Consider the following 27,233-nt stretch of genomic DNA (forward strand, 5'->3'; position numbering starts at 1 on the left):
CCTCTGTTGTTTTTTCTTGTGTCAGTTTGATTATTAAGTGGTCAGTGGTCAGCAGTCAATAGACGATAATCAATCAGTTGCTCATACATTAAATCTGACTTCCTTTTTTGAATATTTGGTATGATATTTTTATGATATCTGATATCAAAATTTTTACTGATTTTTTTAACTGCAAATTATATCCTGTTGTTAGTGTAAGGTAGTGAACATTATGTATTCATGCCTTTGATTCATTGAAAGTCTCACCGCTAGCCTATTTATTTCCTCTCTAGCACTTAAACTTTGCAGTACAGTCTGACAGTCCATATGATGACTTGATGTTGGTCAACAATGTTCATTAAAATTCTCCTTAGTCCTACTTTCTGTGTCCCTTCACCAGAGTATGTATTTTTAACTGAAACTTGTGATTTCTTCCCAGTTGTAGCTTTTGTGGTGGTTTGCAAACTAGCCATGCTTGGTTTCCATTACATTACATGGTCTGTTTTTGTTTAAGAATACCATAAATTATGTTTTAGCAACCTGATTTTCTACATTCAAAATCCAAAGCATGGTATGAACTGTGCACTCCACTTGGAAGGCAAATAGACGACCTTCACAGTCGAGCTCTGAATAAAAACTTTGATGACCAAATTAATGGCAGCTTGACTACATCACAAAATATCTGATATTCTGTTCTATTGCAGGGAAACTTTAACTGCTTTTCTCATGCTGGGCCTTAAGTCTGTCAGAACTGGTTAAAACACTCACACCCTCAGGTAAACACATCTACACATGAGAAATTAATCAACCGTTTAATGGCGTCAACACCTGACTGAGCGAAACACACTCATGCTGTTAGCAGATGTAATGTATCTTCTGATTGAGATGGAATTACAAAGGAAATGAGGCTCTGTGGTTTTTGAACAGGGCTTCCTCTCCCCGTGTGTGCCTTTGTGTGACTGCTAGCTTGAAAATATTATTTTCCTGTATTTCATATGTCAGCGAAAAGGCTCAGTTGCTATAACCGCCCATCATAGTAGTCCCAAAATAGTGCGCCGATTATTGTTCTCGAAGCCTGGTTGACCTAGTTTGAGGTGTGTGTGTGTGTGTGTGTGTGTGTGTGTGTGTGTGTGTGTGTGTGTGTGTGTGTGTGTGTGTGTGTGTGTGTGTGTGTGTGTGTGTGTGTGTGTGTGTTGCTGCAAGGTTTGTTTATTTCTGAGAGTAGTCGACCTTCCTGCCACTTTGTATGGTGTGGAGAGAGGTGGGGAGTTAAGGGGAGGTTGGAGCGTATGCCCTTGGAGTAGCAAAGAGGGAGTAACAATAAGCAATAAGATAGAGGGAAAGGGTCTGTGGTTTGCTGTCTCTGCTTCCATACACCCGTAAAAGAGGAGCAGTGCATCCTCTGTAGCTGTGTGCCTCTCTGGTTGGCTGGTTGGCTGTCTTGACTTGACTGACTTGACTCGAGGGATATAAATAGCAGTCTTTGAATAGGATAACTGCAGAGGGAAGGGAAGGAGGCTGGGGGGAGGGGGAAGGGAGATGGAAGTGGCGCCAGAGAAGATAGGATTGCCAGTGTCTCAGGGTGGGGGGGGTGCAGCCATGGTCTCATCTGTTCATTCACTCACTCACTCACTCACTCACAAGGATGATCATACTTGGACGCACTCGGTAGAGAAAGTGCATTATGGAGGAGAGAACTGAGGGATGGAATGTATGATTAATTCATGGCCCTGTGAAGCAGAAAGCCTCAATTCATGATGGAAGGCAGAGGATAGTAATGCACATTCTGCTGTTGTGTACTCGCACACAGGTCAAAGTAGACACAGAGTAAATTAAACTGTACTGAACACAATGATTCAGAAGTTCATGTTAAGACCAATCAGTCATACCAGGCAGATTTCTAGTTGTTGTTTTTTTTGGCTATGGCTGATCTTCGTAACCGCCTATGGGGGAGGGATGCCGTGAATTAGGACAGGGTAAAGCTGACAATTACAAGGGTGGCAAGCTATGGCAGTAAGTAGCTGTTAAGAGTTTTGTTGAGACGTGCCAGTCACGTTCCTGGAGACATTCCTTAGCTGTTCCCAGCTCTCTCACTGTCCCACAACATTGAAGTTATGCAATATCATCCCTGGTCTGTCTGTTGTCATTCCTAATTTCTGGTATATAACTGCTTCAGTTGTAGTACAGCTGATATGAATAGGGTGCCTCTGTTGTATTTGAGTTTCTCTTGATATGAAGCAAGCTGAGATAAAGTTAGCACAGATTACCAAGCATGTTTAAAGGTATTTGGGCAGACCTAGCTTGATCTCCGTGTTCAGCCTGGAGAGCAGCTAAGCTTTTTGCCAGCCGCAGCTGCAACCCAGCCTGCTGTCCTCCCTCACAAACCGCTCTTCCTGTAGAATAGGGGTATAATGGTTGAAAATAGAGTGCTTGATGTACCGCTAATGGCTGCATTGTCTGGCAGTGTGTAAATGTTTTCAAAGAAATGTAGTGGTCAGTTGCTAACCTCCCCCACCGTCTTTTTTTTTCTCTCCCTTTGTTCCAGACGGTTGATGACGATGCAATGGCAGCGTGAATGAAGCTTGGCGTGGGGAGAGCTGAACGATGCCCAAAGGTGGGGGTTCTAAAACCCCCCAGCTGGACCACTTCCCACTCAACACCGACATGGTGGAAAAGCAGGGTGGGAAGAAGGTAAGACTGAAACACTGACACAAGGTCCTATAATCAAATGTTTGTTTACAGCATGCAGTCTTGTTTTCCAAGTGCTTTTTTTTCCTTGAAACCAGATGGTCAACCACCACATCTGATCAACAATTATAAAACCTTTGAAGGCTCTAATAGTTCAAATAAATAAGCTATACAACAGAACGTACGTGCCCATCCAAATGCTGTTTTTCTTACACTAGTACTTTTGGCCACGCCAAGTCAAATCGAGCAGCAACTGCCCTACCTCCAAGCGGGCCGTGGTTATATCTTGCGACTGCAGCCAACCCATATAAAACACCCGTCTCCCCTTCACATCGATACTGTACTCATGTCTGTGCAGGAAACCTGAGAGAAAGACATTTTTAAGAGATCATCGCCATTAATTATCATAATGTTGCAGTCGTTATATCCAATTCAATTCACTTTAAAAAATATATATTTGTCCCCGGGGGGCAATTAAAGGCACGCGGAGTAGTTGTACACAGACACAAACAAGTCAGCACGTTAAGTACACAGTCAGCATATTAGTTAAACAGAAAAAAAAACAAGTCAGATAGAGTGAAATAGACTAAATCAACTAAATAAGATAATTAAAGTATTTACATGGGATGCAAAGTAGCATTCAAAATAATTGCATTGTCTTAGGGTTTTATGTTTGTTTTTCTTTCGTTTTTGTCTTTTTTTTCCTTAAAAAAATGCCACCCACAGTGGGATCTATTTGATAGTGATGAACAACTCATCACTGTACTGAGAACAAGAACTTAATGTTATTTACACTAACGGGGCTGTTAAATTGGATTCATGTGATGTATTAACCAATGATGACCTCAGGAATGCAAAGTCCTTCTAAATTCAGTGTATTTACTATCTCTCAAATTTACCAAGACCAGCTAAGTGCACAATCACACAACTGACTCTTACATAACAGATTGTTGGATAGTGATGGCTGCAAAGAATGCATTGTTTGTGTCCTTGAAACCCGGGCAAAGGAATTTTTCATCTAGAGGCACCTTTTAGGGGATAGCTTTGTTGGCCTGTTAACACATATTTGCTTAAAATGCAGGCTGTGTGTAGAGCACCCCCTTAATTTGACCCAGGTACAGTCATGTTGTTTGCTGTGTTAGGCGCAGCTTGATGATGTCATGGTGTGTGCCAACTGTTAAGCTACCACCAGCAGCACCAAGAGGCTGAGAGAGGAGAGGTACGGCTTATGCAGGCATGGATTTACAGCCCTCTGCAAAGGATTGCATCAGACTCTGGCATGGAGGAAGGGAGGGAGGGAATGAACCGCACAGGGGTGGGCGGAAAACGGAGTGAGACGAAAAGAGCAGGCATTGCTAGGAGACCATCAAACAGGGTGTCTTATGAAGGCAGATCTGAGGAACGTCTCTCGCTGTCAGAGCTTTCTTTAAATTGAATTCAGCAATAAACAGCCCACCTCAACTCAGGAGATAAACCTTGGTGATTTGAGCATTTTCTGCCAGTGCAATGAAGCTCTGTGTTTGCTGTATGCTTCCTTAAAGAAGTCGCTCCATTTCAACTCTCTTTTTTGTGTGTTCTCCTGTAAAAGCCATTGTGTAGCTGAGCAGAGATGCAGAGAGAGAGAGAGAGAGAGAGAGAGAGAGAGATCAGCTAACTGTAGCCGACACTGTTTGTCTCTACTGTACCATGACATCATAGTCTTATGACTGGGGCAGGGCAGGGCAGGGGGAGGAGTTCAAAGAGTTGACACATGATGGAAAACCTGCCCTGAGGATAGAGAGCGATGAGTAGGGGACAGAAGGTAGGACAGAGAAATTAAGTGAAATAAAGTGAGTGTGTACATTACATCTGACCCCATTATGAAACCTTAAACCCTCTGTACCCGAAGTCTACTGATTATAATTATTGTGACACCAAAATATACATATGCACAGTCACGATTATTGAAAGCCACAGCCTGTTGTGGTGATCAACACCCTTCTAATACACACATCTGGGCGAAAATATATATATATATATATATATATATATATATATATATATATATATATATATATATATATATATATATATATATATATATATATATATACATATACATATACATATACATACACACACACACACACACACACACACATACACACACACACACACACAGTATGGATTGATTTGCATTAAATCAGCTGAACACAGTTAAGATAAAGATTTACATTAAAATTGCTGAAGCATTTTGAAAATGTTTTGCATCAGTTGGTTTGAATTAAGCTTTGCTCCTCTCCCCTATGTCCTCCTTCCCTCTGCAGACCATTTCCTCATTTTCTTTAAGTATTGTCCGACAGTGCGTGTTTTGTTGCGTTTTTTTTTGTTTTCACTCTGCGGCTCGGCTTACTTTGTTTGGTGCCACACAGTAATTCAGTAAAACAACTGTCTGCTTCATCTTCACACGTGTCTTCTCACTCAGCCACAATGTTATTTCTTAAAATAATAGTTCTGAAAGCAACTCAGTATTTCCGTCATTTCTTTTTTGAATGCAGAATTCCAGTTGTTTAATATAATTAACTAGGGCTGTAGAAAAATCACATTGCAGTTATCTTTTTGACAGATATTGTGATTGGGATAGGATTCATTAAAATGTTTGCATCACAATTGGTATTTTCTGGATAATAATGTTATACATATTTACTTGTTACCCTAGAAGAATTTATCAACACCCGCTCCAGATATTTCTTTTTGCCATGTGTTTTCAGCTACAGCTGTTGTAAAGCTGCTAGTCAGGATAAGCATGTAACTATCAGATACCAATACAAAGAAACAAGTTGAACTAACACATAAGTAATTACATCTGTTGATAGCAGATACACTTGGGCTTGTGATTGTTTCCAGCAGCTGTAGACCACAGAGCCGAGCTGGCGTCAGCCTAGCCTCCTCTCCCTGCGCCTGGCTCTTTGTGCTGCGGCTGGGGAGCCAGGAGTCTAAAAGGAACTCCATGGAAAAGTTTTGCTCTGCAAAGCTCTTAATGATTAAAAGAGTGAGGCCAGAGAATAGCACTAACTACAGGAGTCTGCAGCAAGCACGTGCATGTCTGTCTTTATCAGCCTATGTCTCTTTTAACATCTCATACTTTCTGTTCACATGAAAGTAGACGTTTATCTTACAGCACTGTTTCTTGTTTTTGATTTTAAAAAAAAGATTGAGATCATGTCATCTAAAGTGTTCTTCATGTTCTGATTTGTCTCTTTCACAGGATAAAGTGTTGTCAAACAAGACTCCCAAATTGGATCGCAGTGATGGGGTCAAAGAGATGAAAGAAAAGGCCCCTAAAAGGAAGCTGCCCTTCACTGCTGGAGCTAATGGAGACCAGAAAGATTCTGACTCGGGTAAGAGAGCATTGGAGAGCGTTTACTCAAATGTTTTTACATCTCCACCTCCATGTGACTTTGAAGTGGGAATCAAAGAGGAATGGGAGTTACTACATCACATCCTCTCAAGCTTGCAGGAAGTACTTAGGTGTGCTCTGTGAAAGAGGGGTTGGGCTTTGTGGAGTGAATGAGCTCCCAGCTCTAACTTCAACCTAGCTGTGTGTCTGTGGCAGAACCAAGGAATTTGTTCCAGCAATTGCAGTCTGAAAAAGAGAGGAAGACCACACAAAATCATGATCCAATTAAGTGGGAATTTGTGTAACGTACAGGCCTGACCAGGCCTGGCTTTGGTAAGGCTCCGGCTTTGTGTTTTCTTTAATTAGGGAGTGAAGGACTACTGCTCATGCTTGTTTGACTTTGGGTTTTAGGGGTTCAGGATTTAGTTTGTTGATAATGGTCCAACTCAGAAGCTTTGGTAGCAGCCTTCATCATCAGCTCTGGCTAAGTCGCTCCATTGGTTTACGTTCTGTGATTACACTTGAAAAAGTAGTTTGAGGCTAAATGTGTAGTTGTTGCAACAGACTATTGTGGTTTGGGGTCAAGTTTAGGAAGTTTGTCTTTTGTAGTCGTGTTGGGTTGTGTGTAATGACTGTGTAGCTCAAAGAGACTATGAATAAGTGCAATGTTAAATTGTCCAGCTTTAACTTGTTTCGTCATTATTATATTGATTGTCACTCTTGAGTGACTGATTAAAACTCCCTCATGTTTATGTGCAGGTTCACTTTGCTTGGTTACCTGCATCCTACAAGATTACGTGGTAACTTGTGGGCTTTCTCAGGCTACTCCTTGTTGTTTCTCCAACAAAACATCAACCACAACCCCCCCTCTTTTTTGGGGGGGGGGCTGAACTCTCATCCCAGGAACAATAGCTGGGTAGTCTGTGTATTAGTATGCTAATTCTTGATTGCCCACTTTTGGGTTGGGCTGTATGGCCTTTCAGCCCTTTACTCTCAACTTTCTCTGTCTCTCTATGAACTGAAGTAGACACCTGGAAGATTGCAGGTTTCACAACTCTCACAGTTCCTACAGTCAAGGTGTCTGTCATCATAGGACTGCATTAGTTTTTTATTGATTCATGAGTACTGGAGAGGTGTATTTTCTCTGTATGTCTGTGCGTGTTGTTAGTCAGGAGGAGTTGTTTATGCATATCTGTGTTTTACACTATGACTTTGTTGCTTGGCCTTTCAAGTTCTGACCCTGCTGGGCTAGTGTCTGGCCCCTCTTCAAATTTTACACCTCTGACACATCACAGTCCCTCACCCAACTCAATTCCTCTGTAACTTGAAGAAAAGTATCTGAGGAAACTCTTTGTAAAAACATAGATATGTATTTTCTGAAACTACTGAGCGTGTTAAATGAAAATAAACCTTAAGGGAAAGTGTAATGTAAAATGCTTACATCTGCTTAAGGAGCATGTACAATAAGACCTGTAGTTAATGCACACTTCAGGCTAAGAAAGATGATTTATTATTGTCTTGCTCTGTAGTCTGCACAGCTTGGCTTCAGCAAGTTGCAGCAATTTGAAATTGTGAGTGCGACAACTGCTAATTTGTCAGTTTCTTCTGCTCTACTCTGCATTTACCCACAAAATGCAAACCAACTTTAGAGGAGCATGCTTCCACCTACTGACATACTGTCCATCCAATATTCATTATGCACAACTTGTCAATTCTGTGCAACATAGCTCTAAAATCTAATTCAATATGCTTTGACTAGCTGTTGTTCCCTTACGACATGTCTTGGCTATGTTGTTTGGAGTTGTGTTTAAACCTCAGGCAGGAAATTGTGTTCGGATGAATGCAAGATTTTTTTTGGAAGATCAACTCTTGCCTGAGCTTGGCCCGACATAAATGTATTTCACAGTATTTCAGATGTTTGTAATGGTAGACGAGGCCTTTGCAGCAACGCTCACGCTTGTTTTTATGCATTGCGTTCAACGCGGTCTCTAATTTGCGTGCAAGTTGTGTATAAGTGAGCTAGCGTAAGTAGAGGAATATGTACTCACTGTAATCCTATTGAAAGCCCACAAAGCTTCCGTACCCATCCCTCTCTCCGTAGAATCGCCAAGCTTCCCTTGACCTCCCGACGAGTGCAAGACAGCAGCATTCCTCCTTCCTGAGGTCATCCTCCCCTTCTGCTCATCTTTCCCTCTTCCTCCTTACCACCACTAGTAGCAGCATTCAGAATATTCAGGGGTAGATGGTAATGCTGGTGTATGGTTGATAATGCTGAGTGTTGATTACTTCATTTTTAAATTGAAAAATGGATCGACACATTGACTGTTATACGAGTTTGGGGCTGTCTGCTCAACAAGAAGTTGATGCGATTTTTAGGGCTCTGAATAATTTGTCATTTTTTTGCAGAGATTTTAACAAATTTAACAAATTATTTAGTCAATAATGAAAAATTATAATTTTATGCAACTGTGCATCTAGATTTAGGGAAACTGTTGTAAAACAGCGGCTGTTACTGTATTTTACTTCATGATGGTTACATTTTGTCATTAATCTGCAGTTTACATGCGCGCTGGACTGTGTTTGTGTCAAACTCTCTGTATAATTTTTATTATTAAATGATTATTTGATACAATCTTTTAGCTGCCAGTGTTACATGCCAAATGTGAAGTCCACCCGCCTGGCCCTTGGCAGGTGTTCATTTCAGACCCAGAGCTGAGGTGACAATTCACTTCTGCATTGCTGCTCTGAGACAGTCTTTATTTATTTGGATCTCTACTCTTCCTGTCCACACACAACTAAGCATAAAACAAAAAACATCACAACACATCAAATGGGCAGTCAGTTAGCTATTTTATGCACGAAACTATGCGCTGACAGCACAAACATAAAAGACAACAGTAGTATTGTGTGATCTGTTACATTGGCACTTTAAATGAGCATCCACAGTAGCTATTTTCAGCATCCATGCCACACAGCACATTACCACTTACATTTTTTGGTGGGAACATGCCTGCTCAGAATTCACAGAAGGCTAAAACTTATCGGCCAAACAAATTTAGCCAGCTTACTCTGAGTCAGTTGCTCTTTTGTGTTTCTTTGGATTTGAGTCAGGTTGTCCTTTTTTTCAGTCTTCTAGGATATTAATAGTAATAGCAGCTTTGTCTTTGCCACTGGGTCAGTTGCGTGGCACGATGATGATGATGGTCAGGGTTGTGAACATTGAATATTTTCGGCCCACACATCTTTCCCCCTGGCAGATTGCAACACAGAGATTTTTGGGGGAGCGGGGTTTCTGAATAAAATCAGTGTACAGAAGATTTATGCTGACTGCCTAACTGAATCAAGCAATATGGAAGAAATGTGCCAGTTAGACAGATAGGACAGACAGAGCATTGTACACCCCACCATGTTCATACTCTATATTTATGAGTCTCTTTTGCTCAATTCAAAGCATTGACAAAACATCCTGTGGCCACTTCCTGCTTCTTCTCCCTTCACTTCCTGTTTATGCAACTTTTATTAGTCCCTCAGCAGATCATTGTTTCACTCTAACGTGCCACGTTTAAGCATACCTGGTCGGGCTGGTTTGAGTGGTTCATCTTGTCTTGGAGTCTGTTGGTTGAACCAGACAAGACTTTGTTTTGGCGTTAGCTAACACTGTATTGTCTGCCTGCCATATCAGAATCTGCCTGTATTCTAACAAAACATTTATGTTTGATGTGGTCCCCTCCCCTGACTCAGGTATGCAGTCTGTTCATGGGTGGCTATCCCTAGCTAGCTTGCTTTCTTTTTTTTTTTAAGTCTCCTATTCTCTTATCTTGTTAGTCAGGTTTCAAGCAGCAAGGAGAATAAGATTTCAACCCTGTCTGTAAGCTGAGCAATATCCTTTTACTGAGACACATAAAAGCCCCAGAAGTGTTCCCTAAATAGACATCCAACAGTATGAATGTACATACTATGGGAGAAAGGGCACAATGTTGTGCAATTGTTAGCCCAATGTGTATTCAATAATCCACATTATATATTTTTCATGCACGTGAATAATATGTCATAAGGCATACACTGGACACAGTCTTGTTTAATCAAACCTCCTTTACCATTTTGAGATGAGGCAAAGTCATATTTCAGCATTTATAAACCCGCTGTGTCCCATTTTCCCATCCCGTCAAATTAAATTCACACGTTTGTACAGGCAGTAGCTGCCTAGCTATGAGGGTTTTGTGGTAATACCTGGTCCTAGCACCCCATCTGAATTTAGGTCTGTGCTACCTGGAGTCTGCTTCATGTCAGACATGAGCGGGCCAGATGCTGCCACTGATGATGAATCTTGTATCAGAGACTCTGGCCTTGTATGTCCTTTAGTAGCACTCCTCTGCATGTGAGCATCAGGCTAATAACCGCCTTCCTGGTTCCCCCTCTTGTAAACTAAGCCTGGAAAAGCTAGCGTAGCACTTTCTCTGTTCTGCTGTTCGAAAAAACATGTTTGGACTGCCTCTGTGGTTCCTGCTGTTAAAAGTCCTCGCAGAAGGAATGTGTCTAAATGGCAAATGCTTCGGAGAACGTGAGAGTGTATCAAAGAGGGGTGGGGGCACATTAGCTGTAAGTGTTCACAGATGTTAGTGAAAGTTCATCAGCTCTGTTCTTGTGACTGGAAAAATCTTTTCCTGGAATGCCTTTAGCCACCGGAAGTGTGAGCCGCCATGCTCCCTTCTTGCCTTATTTACTTGTGTGCTTGTGGCTTTGAGCAATGCAGCCAGAATGAGAGAAGCCCAAAAGGAATCTATTTCTCAGCTGCTGTCTCTTTACTGGCTCATGTTTCTATTCCTCTCTTCATGCTCGGTGTCTGTATTGTTTGCTAGCATTTTCTTGCCGTAGGCTGTAGGAGTTGTTCCCCCTCAGTCATGTGTAGCTTTACCCTCCGCAAGGGTCATCAGATGGTATGCTGCCACTGAAAATAATTGCTGGGTGTGTCTTTGTGGAGCAGCTGCTTTTGTCCAGTAGCACCGTGTCTCCAGTAAGCCTGGCAGGCAGGCAGGCATGTGGTGACCTTGGCAAGGCCACGTTGAATTGAAATGTAAACCAACTATTTCGTAATAACTGTGGTCCTGCCAAGTCACACCCTCTTTCCTCTCTCCTCAACTGGGGCTGATTGGCTTGGAGACAGACAGACATAAACACACTGCTTGTTGGCCCCTCCCTTCCTCAAGGGGCAGCTGGGTAATAACACAAAAGTCTACTACTACCAAACCTTTTACATACTGGTCTACAATATGTACCACGTGAGCAAACATGTTTCATTTCTACAGAGGTTTATTTTTAAAATAGGCATTTTTTTTAATGAAAAGTAATACTTTTACATGATTTTCTTTTGGAATTTTTTATTCCTTATTTACTGCCTAAACAATAAATTATACATGTTTTTTTTTTTTTAAAGGATGTTAAACATACTTTTAAAAATGGTCTAAATTGATAATCTTTTTTAATGGAAATAATATGGTATAATTTAACATTTCTTTATGTCTCTTTTCATTGCAGAAAAACCAGGTCCAGAGCGGAAGCGCATTAAAAAGGAGCCCACCAACACCCGGAAGGCGGGCTTGCCGTTTGGAATGGGGATGCCAGGGATCCGGGCTGGGTACCCCCTCTCTGAGCGGCAGCAGGTGGCCTTGCTCATGCAAATGACAGCTGAGGAGTCCGTCAACAGTCCAGGTGCGTGCTTATCATGGAGGCCACGTCTTGTGTGGACGAGGAAAGAGGGATGAGAGGGAGCTTAATATGTAGAGTGTGTTTGTGTGTGTGTGTGTGAGAGAGAGAGAGCGCAATGAAGGTGGGCTTGAAGAAGCTGAGCAGGGTCTGCAACATGGAGTTGATTGATTTTGTTTATTTTCTCGAAGTTGAGCACTTTGACTGCCTTTTTTTGTCCAATCATAGTCACTCTGGGCAGGACAAATTGCTTAATTTAATCATGCTGAACATTAATTCTCATCACAGCTGTGATTACAAATCTATGCTGTCAGTCAGAAAGTGGTTGTTTGGTCTTAGCAACAATAAGTGCCTGCAGTAGTGGAAGAATTTCTTTATACAGTATGGGGCCATCAAAGGAAATGAAACCAACTCTCTGTCCAGAACAAATGTTGCAATCTCAGCATCTCAGACATTATCATCCAAATACAAAAGGCCTGCCTGCATTTCGTTTTTGGTTATTTATTGTCTACTATCCTCTCTTATAAGATGATCATTCATAAAATGCTTCTTCTTCACTAATTATTGGTCAACAATTCATTTAGAAGTAAAGGTTATAATAATAGATACCTTTATTGTTGTAATATTGTAGTTTTCTCTTACTGCTGACATTTTAGACTATTTGGTGAGGACTAATGCATAGCAAGCTTTATTTATATATTAACTCCTTTGTTGTATGCCTGAAGGCATGAACGTTGTTTAAGTGAGTGCGTTTTAAATATCATTTGGGACAATAGCTGTGCAAACTCAATAATGTAAATGTGATTACGGCTTGGGTTTAATCTTGTAAATGTGATGAAATGAGCTCAAGTGAAGTAGGTCCAACCATTCTGCTGTTGATTGTTGGAGTAAGATTGCCCCCTTCTGGCTATAAGCACCTCATACAATCTTTAATTGTAGTGGTACACAAAAAAGAAATGTTACAAGAAATTCTGAAAACACATGTGCCATAAAAACTTTTCTTGTATTGAAATTAAGTGTATATTTCTGACTTACAGACACAACACCAAAGCATCAGTCACAGTCCAGTCTGGGTCAGAAGGGAACACCAAACTCTGCATCTAAAACCAAAGACAAAGTGAATAAACGGAATGAGAGAGGAGAGACTCGGCTGCACAGAGCAGCAATCCGCGGAGAGGTACGCCGCATCAAGGAGCTCATCAGTGAGGGAGCTGATGTGAATGTAAAAGACTTTGCAGGTGAGAGACTCTTCCTATCAACTGCCCCTTATTTTGTTAACGTAGCAAAACGTAGTCTTTCATATATGGCACACAGTCTCTCACACAGTAAATCTTATTTTTAGGCTGGACTGCATTGCATGAGGCGTGCAACAGGGGGTACTATGATGTGGCTAAGCAGCTGCTGGCAGCCGGAGCAGAGGTCAACACCAAGGGTCTGGATGATGACACCCCTCTACATGATGCATCCAACAACGGACATTTCAAGGTAAAGTGTAGCAAATAAAGACAGCTCCTTCCTGAATAAACTCAACAATATTATCAAAATGTTAAAGAATAAAGTAACGTACACATGGAAGCAGTTACCAGAAAATCCTGAAAATGGAAACGGTTCTGCTGGTAGAGGCAGTTTCTGGTCTTCGTCTTCTAGCTCATTACTCTTCCTCTCTGTGAAGCTTAGTCATGGCTCTTGTATATGACTTTGTAAACTTTGACCTCTCAATTCTCATCTACAAGAAAACATGTTAATATTACCTTTGAAATTACAATTTGAAGTAGTTAAAATTTTTGCTGTATTTTATTTGTTTCAGGTGGTTAAGCTACTTTTGCGGTATGGAGGGGACCCACGTCAAAGTAACAGGAGAGGTGAAACACCATTGAAGGTTGCCAACTCTCCGACTATGCTGAATCTTTTGCTGGGGAAAGGCACCTACACCTCAAGTGAAGAAAGTTCATCAGGTATGTTATATAAAAATCAAACTGTACCATATTTTTGTTAGTTGCTAGTAAAAAGTGTGGTGTATATATTGAGTATATTGTGTACTGATTGTGCCTTTTTTTAACTCCCTACAGAATCTTCAGAGGAGGAGGATGCCCCCTCGTTTGCCCCTTCCAGCTCTGTCGATGGCAATAACACAGACTCTGAGTTTGAGAAGGGCCTGAAGTCGAAAGGGAAAACCGCCGACCCTCCGAAATCTGCTGTCACACCCGTCAAAGATGAATACGAATTTGACGAGGACGATGAGGAGGAGCGTGTCCCTCCTGTTGACGATAAACACCTCTTGAAAAAAGACTTCCGTAAGGATCCGATCAGCAAGGCCAACAGCTTCATCTCCATACCCAAGATGGAGGTCAAAACCTATTCCAAAAGCAACTCGCTCACACCAAAGAAAACTGTCAGGCGGATCATCTCTGACAGTAACAGTTCAGACGAGGATGACAGGACGTTGTGTTTCACGCCAGCGCCTACGCCACGGCAACAAGCCCAGCAAACAAATACAAAGACTAGAGACTCTGGCAGCATGAGCTCTAAACAACAGAAAGACAAGAATAAAGTCAAAAAGAAGCGGAAGAAGGAGAGTAAAAATAACATCAGTAAAGAAGTCAGGTTTGGCAAAGTCAATGACAAATTCTGTACATCTGACTCTGATTGTGGAGATATGGAGAGTGAGGATGATAAGGGCTCAAACAGTATAAAGGACTCTTCTGCAGCGAGCCTGAAAGAATCCCCTGGCTTTAATGCATCCTCCTCCTCCTCCCATGGAAACTCGAACTCTCAGAAACAAGTACCATCATTAGCAGAACAGCATCCAAAGCAGTGGAGGACAGATGGCTGGAAGACTGTGTCATCTCCTACATGGTCAGACGTCAGTTCCCTCTCAGATTCAGTCAGAACGAGACTTTCTAGTGAGTCTGACTACTCCTCTGCTGATTCCAGTGTGGAGTCAATAAAGCAAGTTAAGAGGAAAGCACAGGAGAACAAAAAGAAGAATAACAATGTGCACAGTAACACAGTAGAGAAGAAAAATTCAGAGCTCTACAAAAACTCCAATGCAGACAGTGCTGTCTCCAAAACAGATGTAGATGGCAAAGTGCTGAAAAAGCATAAAGTGAAGCACAAGCACAAAAATAAGGAAAAGGACAAAGCTCCGAGTCTAGTTCTTAATCAGGACATGAATGAGAAATTTGTCAAAAGCTATTCTTTTGACTTTGATGATTCGAGGCAGAAGTCCCTAATTGTTGAGTCAGAATCGCCAGCGGAGAGCAAAGTCAAGTTATCGAAACATGACAAAGACCATTCAAAAAAGGAGGACAGACTTTCGAAAAGCAAGTCTGAGGACAAGGACTGGTCATCTGGAAAAGACCTGCATCGATCGACCAAGGAGGAGAAAAATAAGAAAACAAAAGACTCCACCAAGGACAAGGCAAATAAGGAGGAGAGGGAGAAGCCGGCAAAATCTGACAAGGAGAGAAACGTGAAGGAGAAGGAGAAGCCCAAGGAGGATAAACAAAAGGCTCACAAAGAGGAGAAAAAGAAAAAGTCCAAGGAGAAGTCATCCTCCAAGGCAGACAGGAAAAGTGAGCAGAAAGAGGAAAAACATCTAAAGGTGGACAAGGAGAAGAACACCAAGGAGGAGAAGGAGAAATGTAAAAAAGACAAATCACAGAAGGAAGAGTCTGAATATGAAGGCTATGACGTCAATAACCGCTTCCTCAACCTGGAGGACACAAAGCTCAGTGCCTCAGATGACCATCATGACAGATGGGGCTCTGAGATGTCCTCTGACTCCTCCTACGGAGATGACAGCTGGGATGCTCCTGTAAAAGAGTACAAGGAATACAAAGCAAACAACTCTGTTAAACTGATTGTTGAGACTGTTAAGGAAGAGACAAGGAGAAAAGAAAACAAAGTCAAGGACAAGAAATCAGATCACAATGAGAAAAGATCAGATAAAGAAGCCACCTCTAAGAAGAAAGAGAAAGACTCTTCGGAAAAGACAAATGAAAAGAAAAAAGACTGGTCAGAAAAACAAAAATTAAACTCCAGTCACACAGTTGAGAAAGAAAAGAAGCGGAAAGAGTCCACAGAAACAGTCAAAGACAAGAAAGACAAAGACTCTCTAGAAAACAGCCGAGACCGTAAAGACTCTTATGAGTTCGTGAAGGAAAGGAAGGATGTTAAAATCAAGCAGGAATCTATAAGAGATGAATATGGCACTGATACCTTCTTCAAAGAAATTGATGCTGTCGGTAAATCGTGTGACATCAGAGAAAGAAACCACTCTGGAAAGGAGAAAGAAAAGAAGGCTGAGGGAGTGGAAAAGCGAGAGAAGACTAAAGCTGACAAGCACAAAGAGAAAATAAAAGACAGAGGAGCTGATCTGGAGAAGGATAAGAGTGAGAAAAGCTCCACTGAAAAAACCGTCAAGGACAAGGATGCAGACCGGAGCACCAAAGACAAGAAGGAGGGAGTCAAAGACAAACACAAAGAGTCTCATGGCAAAGACAAAGATCGAAAGATGTCTTCAGAACAGACCAAGGACAAGAAAGAAAAGGCCTCTCAAGACAAACATCCCGACAGGGAGAAGGATTTCTTGGAGGTAAAGAAAGAGGAAAGAAAACCTGAAAAAATCCGGGAGAAAACTTGGTACAAGATCGCCGACATATTCACAGATGAAAGCGATGATGATGAAGACAGTTACAATGGTGGTGTTGGACTAGTGTCCGAATCCATCAGAAAAGACTCAACACCTGATCAGGATGAGCTGGACCACTTCCCTTCTGAAAAAATTAGAAAATCTTCTGCAGAGGCTAAACATAACACAGAAAAGGCGAAAGACAAAGAACACAAAGAAAAGAAGAAGGAAAAGGCCACATTTGACACAGGTAAAGAGAGGAAAGGCTCCCTAGAGAAACACAACAAAGACAAAAAAGATTCTGTAGATGCAAAACATAAGGAAAGGAAAGACAGGATGTCAGTGGACTCAAACCAAGACAAGAAGAATAAGCAGAAACTGTTGGACAAAAGGGACACCAGTGAGGAAAAGACGAAGAGCAAATATAAAGACAAGCTGGACCATTCTAAGGAAAGGAAACTCTCAAAAGGCAGTGGTGAGAATGAAAAGTCCCTCTTGGAAAAACTCGAGGAAGAAGCTATGAATGACTACAAGGATGACTCCAACGACAAGAACAGTGAAATCTCTTCAGATAGTTTCACTGACCGAGGTCATGAGCCAATCCTCACTGCTTACTATGACTCCATCAGCCTGACCGATGTGTCTGAGGACAGGAGAGACTCCCTGTCTATATCTACACCCCAGGACAAGTTCAGAGAGAAAGAGAGGCATAGGCATTCCTCTTCATCTTCGTCCAAGAAAAGCCATGACAAGGAGAAAGAAAAGGTCAAGAAGGACAAAGGAGACAAACGCGACAAGACAGAAGACATCAGAGACTCCTACAGCCGCAGAGAGAGCCTACCTTTTGAGAAAGAGCCCATGCCGCTAGAGGCAGACCCTTACACATTCCCGTATGGAGGTAAGGGAGATGGTGAAGACGACTTTGATAAAACATTAGAATTTGAAAAAGAGATGTCCAAAAAGGACAAAGACAAAGCAACTGGTGTCATCAGTGACAGAATGAAGGACAAAAAGAAAAAGGAGAAACATAAGGAAAAAATTAAGGAAGAGAAGAATAAGTACATCGATGGCTTTGGGTCACTCAAACACTCCAAAGAGGATGTGAAGTCAGGGCTGAAGGATAGCCCACAGGTCACTGTTCTGAAAGACAGATCAAAAGAAGATAGTCCTAAATTTGATATGAAAAAAGATAGAAATCGAGATACATTGGACAAAGACAACAGAATGGACCACAGTAAATCTAAGGCTAAGGATGAAAATGAAAAGCTCTCTCAGTCAAAAGACACCGTGCGGAAGGATAACCGTCCACGTGAAAAACTGTTGGTGGATGGTGATTATCAAATGACGAGTTTTGGTCAGATGTTGAGTCTAAAGGACCAGGAGATAGAGGAGCGCCACAAGAGGCATAAAGAACGGATGAAGCAGATGGAAAAGCTGAGACCCAAGTCAGGAGACCCTAAACTCAAGGACAAAACCAAGTCCACGGAGGAAGTACGGAAAAACCGCAGTGAGCTGTCGAAGAAATCCAACAGTCTGGAGTCTGGTCTTAAAGAGAAGAAACTGAAGGACGTGGGTCTCCCGGCCCAAATGATGTCCCCTGGCAGGAAGTTCCAGCCTACTGACAGTCAGAACTCCAAGGACTGGCTGGCTGGCCACCAAATGAAGGAGAACCTCCCAGCGTCCCCCAGGCCAGATCAGAACAGGCCAACTGGTGTCCCCACACCAACGTCTGTCATCTCCTGCCCAAGCTTTGAGGAAGTAATGCAGACTCCACGTACCCCATCTTGTAGTGCAGAGGACTACCCTGACATTATGTTGGATGGGCTGGACTGCCAAAACTCATCAGCAATGACTATGTCAATGAATGCCTGCTCCCCATCCTTCTTTGAAAGGTATTTAAACGTGCAATGGGTTATTGTTTTGATCATTTCAAGTGTTTCATAGTCCGTTTAATGTGATATTTTCTAATGTCTTGTTTTTCTGTTTTCCACCCAGCAGGTACTCAAACTCCCAGAGTTTCCAGGAAGGCACCTGCCCGACCCCTGCGAAGAACCTCCAGCTGCCACTCATCAGCCGTTCTGCATCCTCTGATGTCCGCAGGCCTCTGGAGGAGGAGTTCAAGGCTGAGGCTGACAAATTCCTTCGACAGCAGAGTGACCCAGCTGTTGAATTTGATCCCTCACATTCCTCCCAAACTCTTGAGGACAAATCGGCAACTGTGGATAGGCTGGAGTGTCTCTCATCTCCTTATTTTTCTCCAATTAGAATCTTGTCCCCTCGACGGGAGCCAGCTCATCCCACGCCAGACGTGGCAGCACCAATTCTTGCCAGCACCGAGGGTAATGAGCACCTTCCTGAAAATGTATACAACAGTTTCTTGCCCAAACCCTCTACACCGGTTCACAGGCCAGACCCCCAGGAGCCCTGCTTCGACATAGCAGCACCACCGACCCCGGCTCCTGCTGCGTTGCCGCCTCTGGATATCGATGACATCTCCGAGCCTCACCACAGTGAGCCTAACCTGGTCCTCTCAGATCTTCCCTCTGTCACAGAAGAACAGGAGGAGGAGGAGGAGGAGGAGGAGGAGGGGGAGGGGGAGGAAGAAGAGGAGGAAGATGAAGAGGAGGAGGAGGACGACGACGACGAAGGTGTCATGGGTGACATGGGTGACATGCATGAGAGAGCTGAAGGAGAACACTGTGCAGTGGAGGAGCCAGAGCAAACAAGGGAGCCATGTTCCTTCTCACCTCAAGTTGAAGATCCTCTGAGGAAGAGCTGGCCGGCTGAGTCTCCAGACCGGCAGGATCCAGAAATCCAACCCATCTCCCCTGCAAACTCTGCACCAAACCATGGAGAGAACTGTTTTGATCACAACTTGGGGTGGAACCCTGATATGGACCTCAAATCTCCCCACAGGACGTACGGGGAGATCGAGGCTGCTGTCTCCAAAATAACCAGCCCTTACTCCCATTCAGACAATGACATGCAGCACTTGACTGGGCTCCCTTCTGTAACTCCACCTTATGCCACCTGGAATAGGTGGCACAAAGAGGACCCAGAGGACCAAGAGGACCCGGAGGACCAAGAGGACCAAGAGGACCAAGAGGACCCGGAGGATCCAGAGGACTTTGATGAGCAGAAGGAAGCTGTGGCTGACATCCCCTCTCCAGAGAGACCTGAAACAGCTATTGATGGAGAACCCAACTATCTGAACACCTCATCATCCTCCAATAGGCTGGAGTCTTTCTTCCAGGAATGTAACAAGCCTGGCACAGAGGGCAGTCACCAGATGGACACTGACTCAACCTGTGAAGAGCCAGACAGCAGGCAGACCACACACAGCTTTAGTGCCACTGCTGAGGGCCACATGGCTCCAGCTGTGGGCCCCGAGCCCGTGGTGCCCTGGGCGGACCCTTTCTCGGCTGATGCGGATGAACTGGATGACCTGGGACCGTTCTCATTGCCTGAGCTTCCTCTACCAGACAAGGCAGAAGAAGCAGAGTCTCGACACCCAGAACAAGCTGACCACATCAAGGCTGTGCAGACCCATATAAGACACACAATCACAGAGAGAGATGATCCAGATATAATGGAGGTGGACTTACCAAGCCTGGCCAAGACTACCTGTCCTGCTGGAGACCTCGGTTTAGGAGAACCTACGGGACAAGACTTAGTTGTACCATCACCACACGCCAGCTTCCAGCAAGAGTTGGACTCTGAGCCTCAGAGTGTGCCAGTTAACACCTCTCTGTCTCTTGCACAACAACAGGGCAGCATGTTGGACAGAAAAGGACCTTATGCAGGTTCTGATGAGTCTGATCCCAGCATTTTGTATTCATCTGTGAAACCTGATTCCAGTCAGCAACATCACCACCACTCCCTCACTGAGTCATTGCAGTTACCCATGGATTCAGTGTCTGTTGTCAAAGCAGAGGCGAGACAGGAGGAAATGCCTGAGCCCGTAGCAGAACCTGTGTCATGCAGTCCTCTTCCTCCACTCCCAGTGGCAGTCACCCTCTCCAGCACAGTGGAACTACCAGACACTCAGGAGACGACATCCAAGCTAACGCCGGTAACCCTGAACACTGTGTCCACCACCCCTGTAGATATCCCCAAGAAGGTGGATGAAATCCCTCAAAGGGTGACCCGCAACCGCGCCAAGAACAATCCCTCTATTGTTGCTGCTGCTGCTGCTGCTGCTGCCGCTGCCGCCGCCGCTGCCACTGCTGTTGTCCCTCCAACCTCCAGCGTTTTAACCTCGTCTGCCACTGCCACCCCTGTAACCATCAGTCCTGCAGTGAGCATCAATCCAGTTCCTACTAGAACCCCGACACCCACCGCCATCTCCCCCCTCACAGCTCCAAAGAAAGAAAAGGAAACTGTCCTTAGTGTCTCCTCTTCTGCATCTAATTCAACTACAGCAGTCTCCGCACCTTCTTCTGTGACAACGTCTGCCTCGGTGGTTCTCAGTAAGACGACTAAAGGTCGCCCCCTCCCAATGGACGAAGAGGAGTCTCAGACCCAACACCCGCGGAAGAGGAAGTTTCCACGTTCTGCTGGGCAGCAAGTCCAGGTCCAGCTGGTAAACACAGCCATGCAGCAGACCAGAGAAATGATTCAGCAGACTCTGGCTGTAGTAGTCAATGCCATCAAGCTGGACGATATTGAACCTTACCACAGCGACCGTTCCAACCCTTACTTTGAATACCTGCAGATCAGGAAGAAGATTGAGGAAAAGAGGAAGATTCTTTGCTATATCACCCCACAGGCCCCACAGTGTTACGCTGAATATGTGACCTACACTGGCTCCTACCTGCTGGATGGCAAGCCCCTCAGCAAGCTTCACATACCTGTTGTAAGTGATTGTGTCTTTTTTTTCCTTTGTAGTGACTAGGTCTGTTAAAAGCATAAATACTGTATCTTACTCCAGAAATGTAAACCTTGACTATTTTCTACCGTCTGTTCTTTTTAATTGAGGATCAGAAGGTGCATAATACTTACTGTGTTGTGTTTTTTCATCAGATTGCCCCACCTCCATCGCTGTCAGAACCTCTGAAGGAGCTCTTCAGACAACAGGAGGCAGTGAGAGGGAAGCTCAGATTGCAGCACAGCATAGAGCGGGTAAGAAATGTGGATCATTTTCCCAGCTTAGTCTCTTTGATAATTCACTCATTGCTCCCTCCATCTCTCCCAAATGAAGTTGCCAGCATTATGTAAAATATACACAGCTGAGTTGTTCTTTTCTTCTAACCTGACCAAGCATCTTGTTGCTCTGGGTTAGGGTTAGAAGAAGTTAAAACACAATTTGGTCTACAGCTGCCAAAGACAGCTGCCAAAAAATCCCTAACTGTGAATTTTCAAATTAATCGTCTTATAATATCACTGCTCCGTCATTAGGGCACAAGTAGATCTGACCATAGTTAGATATGTTTTCCATTTAATTAATATGCTGATTAGATTTTCTTATGGTGTGTGTATGAAACTTTAAGTCTTATTCCTTCAGCTGCAGCTTTACTCTGCAGGGTCAAATAGACACTAGAGCGAGGAAACTATATGAAAAAACAAACAAAAAAAATTATCAGGCATTAGTGTTTTAATCCATCTGTGTTATAGGATGTGATCAGTTAAAAAAAAACTGAAGGAAACGACTTTGACATCGCTTGCAGCCATAAAAAAAAGTGTATATAACTGAAATAAATGTTCTTTTTCTCATTTGTTTGCTGTCCACAGGAGAAGCTCATTGTTTCCTGTGAGCAGGAGGTTTTAAGGGTCCACTGCAGAGCAGCCAGGACAATAGCCAATCAGGCTGTGCCATTCAGCGCCTGCACCATGCTTTTGGACTCTGAAGTATACAACATGCCATCAGAGAGTCAGGTAGGAAACATAAAAAAAACAGTTATAATACAATAGTTATATGTTAATTTATAAGCGGCAGCCATTTATTACTTAATCTACATTGTAACTTGTGTATGTTCTCAGGGTGATGAGAACAAATCTGTGAGAGATCGCTTCAACGCTCGTCAGTTCATTTCCTGGATCCAGGATGTGGATGATAAATATGATCGCATGAAGGTAAATATCACTGTTGTGTTTTCACTTAAAGGCTTTGTGCCATAATCTTGAGTATATACCAAGTGGATTTATGCTCGGCCTCTCCTCCCCCAGACATGTTTGTTGATGCGGCAACAGCATGAGGCAGCAGCCCTGAACGCAGTGCAAAGGATGGAGTGGCAGTTGAAGGTCCAGGAGCTGGACCCAGCAGTGCACAAGTCCCTCTGTGTCAACGAAGTGCCGTCCTTCTATGTGCCAATGGTCGATGTCAACGATGACTTTGTCCTGCTGCCTGCATGACACACCTGTGCTCACAGAATGGAGAGCAAACTTTGTCTGAATCACTTCTTCTCAAAGAGACTTCGTTGAACAGAACGAATGGAAAGGGCTAGCAAGTTTGAAAGAGAACTTTAGACAGGAAAACATTCTTCTTTAGAAAAAGAGTAAAGATAAAAAAAACTTGCTCTCGATTCCCTTCCGTGAAGAAGGAAACATGTTTTTACTGGGGAAAAAGAAAACACACAACTTGCACTTTCATCCTCAAAGTTTTTACGCTTTTGTTTGATCAGAGTGTAAGAAGCAGAAACAGTTTTTTTGCTTTGAGGCTCTGACATCGGGACAAAACTCCTCAGTGCTCAGTTACGGTGAGACGGGGGAACAGAGATATATTTTCTGAGTTCTTTTTGGTCCCTGCTTAAATAGACCCACCACCACCACCACCACTGGGAGGAGGTATCAGAGAAGAGCTCTCCCAACAGCGTGGTGCCTGTCCTGAGGGAGGACTGAGGAGAAGCCTCCCCTGTTGACCCAGGGTTCCTGGTGGGCCGGGAGAACTAGACCGAGTCCAGCGCTGACCCAGAGGAAGTCAAACGGAGCAGTGGTGCATCAACTGTATCTAAAGCAAGACAGCTGGGACGGACAGAGCAGGAGAACCCACCGCTGATGGTTTTGGGGCTGTAAGACCGTATACCCAGAGGGACGCCCTCTATGTTCAGCTAAACAGCAGTGCAACAGAGCCTGCTGCAGGTTTGGAATACAGCAGAGGGTTAGGGATGTGTGTGCACGTCAGGGCCCAGCGTCTGAGAGGAAGAGACTGACCCCTGCGGCCTCTCAGCCTGGCTAAAAAGAAGAGGACAGGCGTGGATCTCTGAGGACAGACCGGAGTGTTCCTCAGTCACCCTGCTTGTTCCAACACAAACACATCAGACCGCCATGGACTGCAAAAACACCACAGGACAACCAGAAGAAACAAACATAACGAATGTTGATATTCAAAGAGACTATTGAGAGATTTGTGGTTTGGCAGGAGGAGAGAAATATTGTTTTTGTCTATTTCTTTACTTGGGCATTTCATTGTTTCTGAGGAAGTGACTTGAAACACTACAGAGCCAATATTAGTTTAATGGAAAAAAAACAAAAAGAAAAATGAAAAAAAGTTGTATTCCGTAAATTATGTACAGTTTTTATATTCGTTAACCAATGTATTCTTGCTGCCTTCTAGATAATTTATTTTGCCACACATTACTGCACAGTTGTAAATAACCTATGTACTGTAATATCACTCAGTTAAGTGTAAAGAAAAAACATAAAAGAAATAAAAAGTATCTTTTTATGTACAGTTCACTTTTGGGCAGCACTTTCCCCCCCTCATATCCATGGGCCAAAATGTGTACACGATTCTGTCAGTATTTGAATGACTCCAGTGCACAGTTGTATGATCCCATCTTCTAGATTCAGTTCAGGATTCAAAGTAAGGCAACTCCGCTGGACGTGGATCACCACTACTCACAAATAGCTGACAGAGAAACACTTCTGGATTAACCACCGTATAGTCCCTCAGATGTAGCAAAATAGTTGTTGAGGATTTATTTAAAGAATAGACAGAGGATTATTATTCATTGCTTTACAATTATATCTGAAAAAATTCGAACCAAGAAAATGCCTTTTTCAGTGAAAAAAAAAATGTACTCATTGTTGGGCAAAGTCACATAGATATATATGGGTGGGATGAAAGTCTAGAGAGATGTCATTCACGAGCAAAACCATCTTGTTACTGTAGATTTGGTGTTTTTAATTTACCAAAATTGGACTGAAATCATTTCTAATCATCACAAAGCATCATTGTCCGACACCAACAGGACACGGGTCTTTCAGCACATGCTCCATTCTCCCCGCTCTTTATGGTAAACGGACCGAAGAGGTCAAACAGCCACTGAAGGCTTCACTCCACGCTTACTTTTAATTTTTTGTAGATCAGTCTGCCCCTTGTCTAATGTTGAAGAGCAGCTTATTTTCTAGGTGCTGTTCCAACTTTCACCCACTGGATGGTGCCAGTGTGTGTCACAAAACACAAACTATATTTGGCTTTGCATGAGACCTGTGGCCTTTCACTTAAAGTGGGTGTTTTTAAATATATTCAGATTTTATTACAACCTAAACGGAGTTGGAAGTTTGGAAGTAGTCACATCAGCCTTTTTATCTGATCTACAAGGGGTATGGCTAGTGTTGTCAGGGATTTTAAATTTTAGGTTACTGCGTCATATTATTCTGTCGTTTGGTGGCTTTTGTCATAGTCATGTTCTTGAGTCAGGCCCAAGCGAGACCGTTAATGAGACTTAAACCTTCTCGGAATGAACCAAAAAGTGGACAGACATGAACACAAACAGTGAAGGGGAAAGAAATGGCTGAATGCTGAATAGATTTTTATTTTTTTTTTAATTGTCCTCATTTAAAAAAAAAATCCCATTTAAAATGTTGATTTGTGATGACTTGTATTGATTCTCTATTTTTACTGGGTTTTTGAAGAGCTTTTCCCGACCTACCACACAGACTGCCTGTCTGCGTGTGAGAGCTGCTCATGTATCCTGATGGCAATATTCTCTGAAACATTTTAAGTTATTTACACACTGTCAGTCAGCATAGCTGCGTATGGTATGTCTAGTCAAGTGCAATGGTTGTTGCTATTACACTGTGCAGACAAGGTGGCTAGATGTATAGTCCTGGATATTTTTGCGAGATACACACACATCCTGGTTGGTATACTTACATATTTGGATACAAAACGCCAGAATTTTGGTTTTTAAACCCCTGTTTGTCACGTTTTTTTTTTTTTTACTTTGTTGTTGGTTTCTCACACCGTTTTGGGGAAGAGGGTTGAGGGTGTCTTTTGTTCACTGAATCCTTGTGTGTTTTTTAGCTCAGTGTATGTAGTTTTTGAATGTTGTTGTGTTTATCTTTAGGGGTTTTTTGTTCCTGTATAAAAAGCATAAACACCAGTGGCATGTCAATCACATTGCTTATCGAGAAGAATGTATACCGTTACTATGCCCTGACGACCACGCCCTCTCACTATTGTTTACAAGACATCAAGTGTGTTTCCGTTTCATGTGTCACCTTTTTTTAACGGTTTAAGCCCTTGCCTTTGTTTTTACTTCTGAAATCAGTTGTTAATTTGAACCACAAAGGCTTGAAATGGTGATGGTCATCACAACTGACAGGCGACCCCCCTCACACCCCACCCGGAAGTCTGCGGTACACCGCTGCACAGAGCAATAGACTAAACACATCCATCCATGTTGACTGTCCAGTGTGAATATTCAACTAACAAAAACAGTGATTTTTTTTTTTTTTCAGATTGATTGAACACGCGCACACACACACACACACACACACACACACATACACTCACACACGCATACACACACACCAGTCCTCGGTTGCACAGTAGAGCACTTGGCCGTGGTGATACAGATGCTAGCCTGGCACCACCTCAGTCAGCAACATATTACCTCTACTCTCCTCACATTCGCTCATAATGTTTATTTTAGATTTGATATTTGTTGTTTTTTTCTTACTGGACATAAATATACATATTTGCTATTTTTTCATTCTATAGAATCACGATTTCAAGCCTTTTTTTTTTCTAGTTTTGTTTTGTTTATTTTTTAATTAAAACCCAGACTGTAGCTATTTCTTTGTTCCTTTTTTTAGAGTGGAAAATGACTAATAAAAAAGCATGGAGAACTACTCTTTAAATGGTGAGAAATAACCTATTTATTATCTTTTTGTTTTTTTGTTTTTTTTCTGACACCTGTGGTAATGTTTTTGAGTTGAAGTTGGTCTCCGCTGTGTAAATTTTCCTCCTGGTAATGCGTGAAAGAGACATACTGTACATAGCTCTGTAAATAAAACCTCCCAGGACGTTTTGCACCCTCCTCTTTGTACTAGTCTGAAAAATTGCGTAGAATGTGGGGTTCTAACAGCAACGAGCTGCGTGCGCTTGCTGCAGGTGATTATGATGTAACAATGTAACATTTTTTTATTTGTACAATGTAGTTTATTTGTGTACATATTGTTGGAGCAGCTAAGAGGGGGGGAGGGGTATTTGAGGGGGTTGTTGATGCTATTGTCAGTGCTGTAACAGAAATCCAGTACTTTCACCTCTAGCTGTTGTTGATTTCCTGCAAAAAAAATAAAGACAAAAAAAGACAATAAAAAAGATAAAAATGCGAGAAACTGAAAATGAGGATGGATGGGAAAAAAAGACTAAAACTGAAAAGTAAAAATTCTAAATTGTTATTTTCTACAGTTGCATGTACAGAGAGCGCGAGAACTGCTGTTGTTCCTCAGAGATTATGTTCGTTAATAAAATTTTGAAATATTACCAGCCGTCCTCCAGTTCTTGATTTAGTGTTTGCTTGGTCTGTGTCATCATGTAAAAAGCTGCTACCTCATCATTTTCAGCCAAAGAATCTCCAAGGACAAAATAAGCTGCATTCTTAAATGAAATTACCTTTTTAA

At 42.7% G+C, this 27,233-nt stretch overlaps 1 protein-coding gene across 4 annotated transcripts in view; it reads left to right on the forward strand.

Moving 5' to 3' along the window:
* Positions 1-27,096, forward strand: part of ankrd11 (ankyrin repeat domain 11) — a 104,894-nt gene extending 77,798 nt beyond the window's left edge. For 3 of the 4 annotated variants that reach the window (XM_037094238.1, XM_037094240.1, XM_037094239.1), the window contains exons 3-14: positions 2,525-2,670; positions 5,915-6,047; positions 11,582-11,755; positions 12,787-12,987; positions 13,092-13,234; positions 13,557-13,704; positions 13,819-18,274; positions 18,378-21,237; positions 21,405-21,503; positions 22,113-22,256; positions 22,362-22,454; positions 22,548-27,096. In XM_037094238.1, the coding sequence (XP_036950133.1) occupies positions 2,584-2,670; positions 5,915-6,047; positions 11,582-11,755; positions 12,787-12,987; positions 13,092-13,234; positions 13,557-13,704; positions 13,819-18,274; positions 18,378-21,237; positions 21,405-21,503; positions 22,113-22,256; positions 22,362-22,454; positions 22,548-22,733 (8,724 nt within the window). In that variant the 5' untranslated portion in view covers positions 2,525-2,583 and the 3' untranslated portion in view covers positions 22,734-27,096. The remainder of the gene's footprint in view (positions 1-2,524; positions 2,671-5,914; positions 6,048-11,581; positions 11,756-12,786; positions 12,988-13,091; positions 13,235-13,556; positions 13,705-13,818; positions 18,275-18,377; positions 21,238-21,404; positions 21,504-22,112; positions 22,257-22,361; positions 22,455-22,547) is intronic. The other variant, XM_037094241.1, reaches the window with a different exon arrangement.
* Positions 27,097-27,233: the final 137 nt, after the last annotated feature.

Source organism: Acanthopagrus latus, chromosome 4 (assembly GCF_904848185.1).
Source record: "Acanthopagrus latus isolate v.2019 chromosome 4, fAcaLat1.1, whole genome shotgun sequence".
NCBI classification, from domain to species: domain Eukaryota; kingdom Metazoa; phylum Chordata; class Actinopteri; order Spariformes; family Sparidae; genus Acanthopagrus; species Acanthopagrus latus.